The 7,818-nt window shown below is 39.8% G+C and overlaps 1 protein-coding gene across 1 annotated transcript; it reads right to left on the bottom strand.

Annotated features, from left to right (window-relative positions):
- Positions 1–282: 282 nt before the first annotated feature.
- On the bottom strand, positions 283–2,498 carry LOC141910360 (cephalotocin receptor 1-like). The gene is made up of 2 exons (XM_074801131.1): positions 1,460–2,498; positions 283–881 (listed from the first exon to the last, which is right to left on the bottom strand). The coding sequence occupies exons 1-2, from the start codon at positions 2,496–2,498 to the stop codon at positions 283–285; spliced, it is 1,638 nt and encodes a 545-aa protein (XP_074657232.1).
- Between the last annotated feature and the right edge of the window lie 5,320 nt (positions 2,499–7,818).

The following is a 7,818-nucleotide window of genomic DNA, read 5'->3' as shown; positions in this document are numbered from 1 at the left end:
TGTTTTGTATACGGGAGCCTAAAAATTCGGTTCCAAGTCGATCTATAGTAATCATAAAACTGACTTTCAGTCTCGTCATCAGATGGTCTCCCGGTATCACTGATCTGATGATAAAGAGCACCCTTGACACAATCGCTGGTATGTGCACTTTGATTTAGCGGTCTAAACGTTCTTGAGCAAAAGGCGTTCGCGCTTCTATCGCGGATGAACGGTGTAGTCTGTTCAAATTGGATCGCGGCAGTATATAGAAATTACACGATCAAACTGTTCGGTTAGAGCGTATTATGATGAATAAATATTGGCAGAAGAAGATCGGGACATATTTACAGAGAGATCATTATTTCTTGCGCCGTTTTCGACACGAGCGCATTCGCCGTTGATTTTGATCGTCGGAATTTTGAGCACCTGCCGGTGCGAGCAGGCCGCGGATCCGTTTTTCGTCGGACTGCTCAACGAAATATCGCTGTCGCTCATCGACTTTTGTCTTCTCAGCGGTTGTTTCTCGCCGGTGGACGACAACGCGAAATCCTCCAGCAATTTCGCGGCTGGATTTTTCTTTTTCGCGAAACAATCGCCCATTATCAACGAACAGGTCTCCGATTCGAGTCGTTTGGCCGCGGCGTTGAGAGTCGCCAGTTCGTAATAGTTGTTCTGTCGAAAGACCCGGTTTTTCTTGCCGGTAGACAGCGTGCTGAATTCTGTGTCGCATTTCGAATACATGGAATTCCTACCCTGAGTTGTACAGCCGTCGCAGTTTTTGCGATATTTCCGACATTTCGGAAACAATTTCGAAACTAAACTTCCACTAAATGCCATATAAATCCATGGGTTACAGCAGCTGTTCAAATTTGACATGAAAACGATCACCGTAAATCCATTAGCTGTAATGAAGCGAGAATGTGATTAGCACTGTGTATAATTATGGGGATGTTCTTTTATGCCTTTATGATTTCGACGATGCACCATTATACCGACTTAAATTCATTAATAAATAAAATATAACATAAGGTCAATAATCATATAAATCGTGCTATTGGCTTGGGTGATATTACCAATTTTAATGAGAATTGTTGAGGCTTGTATCAGAGTGAAAAGGGCGCTGTAGAATTTTAATAACTATTACTATTACTATAAATCACAACATCATTATCTTCAGTTATATCATAGAAGTTTTTTTATATTGGCGGGGATTTCTCTTCTCGTAGGTTCTAACCTGACTTTTTAGCGCTCGAATTGACATGAAATAGGAAATAATACCATAAAAGAAATACTATGCAGGCAACTTCCTTACTAAACGCATAATGCTCGAGCCTAATACCGTGGCCTGTACCTTGAGATAAATTGATTCAACGTCAAAAACTATTATTGATTGCGTTCATTTACGTTCTCTTTCTTACGACGTAAAGGTTAATCGAGATCAAGGCTTGTAACCAGACCATTTTCAATGGGAGGCACGTACCTGTTGCCGCAGGTGGATCGAATGACCACCAGATCATGCAAGCGTAGAACGGCGTCCAGCAACATACAAATGCAATTATGACGACTAGAGTCAACAGAACAGTCTTTAATTTCGCCCGCGAGAAACTGCGCTTGGAATGTGTCCTCGGTGCCATATCCGTTCTGTTAGAATCACCGGGGCTAGCGGACGTAGCCCGCCCGGTATCGGCGGCCGTTCTCCACGGCTTAGGATTCATCGACGATTTTTTCAGGTAAGCATTTCTCCACACGGCCACGCTGATAAATCCGTACATGAAGCTTATGATAATAAGCGGGATTATGAATATAAATACGGCCGTAGATATGGTATAAAAAGCGACGATCCACGCGGGCCACAGGTGGAACTGGTCTCGGCAATAATCGTGTGGTGGTAATGTGCTTCCTTTCTGAAATCTGAATATGAATAACTGCGGCAGACTTAAAAGACTAGCTATCAGCCAGGCAGATGCCACCATAACATGACATCGCTTCGTTGTCCATTTGTAATTTCGTAAAGGGTGGCAAATAGCTATGTACCTATCAATAGCAGTCATGACTAGAATATAAGATGAAGCGTACAGCGGTAACAATTGCATATACATCACGAACTTACAGAAACCATTACTGGGTATGGTTAAAGTGCCGTACGGTCCTAATGTTTTAATCAGCAACTGCGATAGGATGTTAAAAAATGCTACCATTATATCCGCGAAGCTGAGGTGCAAGATGAATAAAAACATCCGCCCGATTTTCTTCTTCCTTCCGAAAATAGCGACGATCACTGCCGTGTTGCCGACAACGGCGAGTGTAAATACGACGGCTAGAAGCGACGTTTCGATGCGGTAAAGATGATCGAGATTATCGCCGTTTAAAGGCGTTGACGTGCTGTTGGGAGTTGTCGCCGTACAATTGCCACCGCAGTCCGCGATGACGACATAGCCCCCACTCGCCGTGACATTTCCACCTCGATTCTGAGCCGATAACTCGAATACTTTTTCACTTCCGAGAGCAGTGGAATCCATGCTGAATGGTCAATATAAATCACACCGTGAACGAATCAACCGTTATAGTCCATTTCATCCCTCGCAAGGCATTAGCAGTATTTCTCTAGAGATAAACCGCTTGGATATTACTAGTTAGTATTCTAGGGTAAACGCCTTTTCACAGCTAGTCTAACTAGCCTATCAAGATTCCTATAATAAACCAACCAAGCACCGGAACCTCGTCTAAATCATTCATCACTGTGCAATTGCACGAATATTTCCTATTTCGAATGAGTGAAGTTTATTCGCGATTCTCTCTTCGCTACGCGCCAGGCGTTTTCGCGGAATTATCGGATGGAATGAATTGATTGATCAGCCGTTCACAATAAGTGTTATCTTCGGTAATTCGATCTGGATCCGGCGTCGAGCAAACGAAGACGGCATCTGAAAAAATAATCGAAATATCCGTAGAATAACAAGACATTGTTATCAACGAAAACACTACAAAACAAATAGTTGATAGAATTGATATGAAACCAACGGAATTTGAAATGCTTATCACAGGGTCACCGAGAACTACTTTGGTGGCTCCCACTACATCTCGATTTTTGCAATTAGAGTGATGTGTTCGGCTTGATGTATCTAACTTTTCAAGGTAAGAATTGGAATACCTATGAATCAAGAAAGCCCTTCTAGGAAGTGGTTTTAAATCCTCAACAATCTGAAAATTTCAATATTCAACGCCCCCTGTTGAACATTACGGAAACCAATGACCTTCAAACTGACCACAATCATAAAATGTGGTAACAATGGTACTAATATGATATGAAAACACCAAGTTATTCTGCTATTCAACGCCCCCTGGTGACCATATGCAGAAACCAATGACCTTGAAATTCGCCACAATCGTAGAGCGCGTCACGAGCTACAACTTTGCAATTGATTGCAGTTACAAAATAGGTAGGTTCCAGTGTGAATTGACGAATTGTATAAAATTCAATATTCACCTCCCCTGATGGCGAAAAAACAAAAAATGGGTGATCCCAATTCCATGCGAGAAGATGTATCTTATGACAGAGCTAACAATTATTAAATTTCATGAGTATAAGTTAAAACCTTTTGATATTTTCCTCAAAAATAACCTTTTACCATCTACAAATGAGGACTGATAACACTAAGATGGTCACCGATTGCGTGACAATTGATTGATCGAAAAGCCCGTCAGATATGTTGACGAGTCCTTCAAAGGTATACTCATCACGAATTCTAATGAAGAATGGCAAACCATTAAGAAGCTACAGTTCTTGGGATCCAGGCCAAAAATTATCTTTTTACGCACAAAAAGGTCACAAGATATCTCAAGTCGAAATGACCCAATTTTTCTACGGCTTATTGGCCCTTGGGGGATACAAACATATCTTATATCTTTTATTTTAGCATCTGCAAATGTGTACAAAAATAGAAACTGATTTTGGCGAACGACAATACTGCCTGTCAACCATCTTGATTCTGCCCGGAGCAGTTTTTGCACATTTGTCTAGGTTAGAAACATGTATAAACCAAATAAGACAATCCAATTGAAGCGTCTTTAACAAACTTCCAAAAAAATAACTGGATTCCGTCTGCGGGCGGACGGACGAACGAACGAGCGAATGGACGAAAGGTGAACGCAATAGTCCGATGGGACTTCTTGAGTCCCATTGGCTTGAATATGGGACCCTCACATTGACTAAGACTGGGTCCAAAATGACCGCTAGTGTAAAGAGCAATGATTGCTATTTCATCCGCTGTAGTTTTGTCATGACGGGAATAGCCCACGTGATGGGTTTAAAGTTCCAAACAAGGGGCCTATTTACAAACGACTTTAAACATCCTTCAAGTTGCATTAGTAAGCTAATCACGTTTACGTTGTTCTGTAAAACAGCCCCCTGGCAATTTACGTACGATTGTATGATTGCAAAAATTCATTAATTTTTGATGATTTCGATATTAGTGTTTCTGTGACACTATGGATACGAGGGATTATACCTCAGACGAAAACATCGTAACGTAGGAAGTGATAAAAAGTTTTGATCAGTCTTATTCATAATGTCGGTCAGCTCATCTGTCACTGTCGTGTAATGTACCAGGTTATCTGTCCCCGTTGAGCAATCAATCTTATGACCAACCAGCCCCTCGTCATGTTCAACACCAATCGTTTCTATCTGATAACATTTTGTCATATAGGTCACAACACACGGATATGTAGGTTTTATGGGGAACTGATGATTTCTATAAAACGCGAATGTATACACGTACATGATCGTAGAAAGCAATATTATTGGAATGCGTGGGCTGCTTGAACCATAAAGTATTCTAAACATACAAATGCAGTCGGTGGTTTGAATAGAATGACTTCTTATCGTGGAAATGGTGAATTATAGCATCTTTTACAACAAACAAGAGATAACACAATATCTAAGTTTGGCAATTGCAATCGATACCGATAGTAGAGATTTTATATGGATGAAGATAAACAATTTTTCTTGTATATTGACATTTTCAAGCGTGTCATTTGAAAAACGATAGGTACATAATTTTTGAGTATTCTCTAATACAAAGCCTTGATGTATCAACGATCACACACTTTGCATGTTGCCGAAGATACCTGCCTTTGAGAATTCCTGAATGAAAATTTCGAAAATGACTTTGATACGGGAGACGGCTTCCAACGCCGTTTTAGAGCCGTTCAGGTTTGGATTCAAATGACATAATAGTGAGCACTGATACAACACATCAGGTAAATGATAGCACACTTGGTACAGGCAATGTTTTCCTGATCTTGCTGTCCTTTGACCAATTAGCGAAAGTAAAATGCTATGCGCTATGAAGTGTACGTGAACAAAATGAACTAGCTACAGGGTCAATCAAGAATAATCATTTGTGATGACATGCGCCTGGATTTGATATACGGCGCTTTCCATAAATACTAATTCATCGGCTGTTTCGTTTTACCATTCACCATATCGCATCACTGGCGCAAATGAACCTATTCCCAGAGGTGTAGTATTCTATATCAAATTAGTTGTTTTCAGCGTATATTCAAAAGTTTGTTGCTTAAGTTCTAATTTAATTGAATCGACAACGCATATTCGTAATGCTACTTGAGACAACGCTGTCAGCGATGAGAAGGCATATTGTGGCCGCACTCGGTGGCTTCGATTTCACTAATGACTGCTAACACCTTTTAAAAATTGATCGTCATCGAGCGGTTTTAACCAATAAACTTCCTATCAAGCCACCTATCAGTCAGGTCATCAGGGATTTTAAAGATGTCTCAGCCAATAATTGTAAAAATCGCTTAAGGCCTTAGGTACGTACTGCGTAGAAGAGGTCTGACCTATCCATTAGGGCGCTGTAATCATGTATTTCCGAATATTTTAACCTGTGTCTCAAGACGTTGCACGTGGAAATTGACTAAGCTTATGAACGAACGTACAGTAGTAAACCCCCTAAATGTTCCCCACATCGAGATTCAAGATTTTAATTTAATAATAATAATAATAATAATAATTTATTTTTCCATTTTGAATTATAATAATCGTACAAAGTAATACAAATACAAAAATTCAAGATGGAGGGAAACATGAGGAAACCTGTTAAGGTTTATATGATATTCATGCCACCCTCGTACACCCAATCACACTCTCTTTCACGCCACATTCACACAGAAAATATTTAAGTGCCAGATGGCAGAGACTGGCAAAGTTATCGAAACATTAATTGAGGAGATACTGTTTGAGAGCACGTTTAAAAACTGGAGGGGATACTGATCCAATGATCTTCAGTGAGTAAGGTGAGTTATTCCAAGTTAAAGGGGCTGATACTTTTAATGAAAATTTCTTTCGATTGGTCCTAAATTGTTCTACTTTGAATGCATGACGGTTTCGAGTATGATGATGGTGAAAGTCGGAATTTAATGAAAAATAATCTAAAAACGAGTTAGGCAGTAGTGAATTCTTATATCTAAATATGAAAAAGCACAATTGAAATTTCGTCATTGCTCGAAAAGTAAGGATACCTAAGTTTTTGAAGATGGGGGCTGTATGATCAAAGAAGGTAACCTTCGATATTACCCTGATCGCACGCTTTTGAAGTAGGATTATTGGCCTGATTCTCGATTCGTAGTTATTGCCCCAGATAAAATTGCAGTTGGAGATACGGGTAAACAAAACTATAGTATAAGGTTTTCATCACTTAAACTGGCAATCGTCTTTTAACTCTATTTAAAACACCAATACTACGAGAGATCTTTTTACAGACTTAATGATATGTGGTCAGACCACGTCAGTTTACTATCAATATATAAACCAAGAAATTTTGTAGAATGAACTTGCTTTATTGAGACATTTCCAATTTTCATAGCACAAGGGGTACCCTTGAAATTTCCGAAAATCATGAAATAACATTTTTCAAGGTTAAGAGACAATTTGTTAACTTGAAACCACATTCGAAGTTTGATGAGTTCATTGTTTATCAGTTGGAATATCTTCTTATGATCTTTTGAATAAGCGAAGCATGTTGTGTCATCTGCAAAAAGGGTGAAGTCAAGAATTTTTGAAGCATTGACACAATTTTAACGATATAGAGATTATGGCGGTATATCGCGGGTTTATTTTGACTACGTCATCTAGTTCCAAGCAAAGATATAGATGTCTCGTTCTCAACAACAACCCTGGCATTATAGGCGTGGTTGGCGGTTTGTCGGAAGGGTGCTGGTTGACAATACATAGGACTTCGTTATATTGAACTCGATCATGATGATTTGTCGGATCCTACGAACTAGACATTTTCTCCTTGATCAAACTCTTAGTAGTTGGTCACTAAAACGAAGCGACTTTCATGTCTACGATGCCCGTTTCGTTATCAATTCTATTTCTAGCCCTTGTCGATTCAAACTATAAGTAATTAGTAATTAGAAACTGGCTGCTGTTGAAACAAGTTGTACGAGGTTGGGAAAAACATATAGGCCTCAACCCATAGACGAATTCAATATCGGATTTTTTGTCATCCACGCCGAGCACTTAACACACCGAAAATCCTAACAAGGGAATCGGAGAAGTCAATTGGAACTAATGTGGCATCATTAAGCCTTTTTTATTTCATCGACTGTCTCAAGGAATCACTACAGCTCTAATTGCGTTGCCGTTAACGTCTAAAATGTGATGCATGACGATCTAGATCCAAGAGAGTCGCGTCGTTTGCAACTGTCACACACGACAGATCTCGAGCCCCGCAAACACTTTTCTTCTGCCGATGACTGTCAATCTATCTTACCAATCTTACAAACAATACGTACTCCGTGAGACTGCGATTTGCT

The sequence above is a fragment of the Tubulanus polymorphus genome, chromosome 1, assembly GCF_964204645.1.
Source record: "Tubulanus polymorphus chromosome 1, tnTubPoly1.2, whole genome shotgun sequence".
NCBI lineage: Eukaryota > Metazoa > Nemertea > Palaeonemertea > Tubulaniformes > Tubulanidae > Tubulanus > Tubulanus polymorphus.
Note: the sequence above shows the minus strand (reverse complement) of the source record. Positions and strands in the feature narration are given on the sequence as shown.

Excerpts from the sequence above, each read along its gene's own strand:
- LOC141910360 (XM_074801131.1), bottom strand. The coding sequence starts at position 2,498 with ATGGATTCCACTGCTCTCGGAAGTGAAAAAGTATTCGAGTTATCGGCT. Across the intron at positions 882-1,459 it reads CGATCCACCTGCGGCAACAG|CTAATGGATTTACGGTGATC; the intron begins GTACGTGCCTCC and ends GCTTCATTACAG.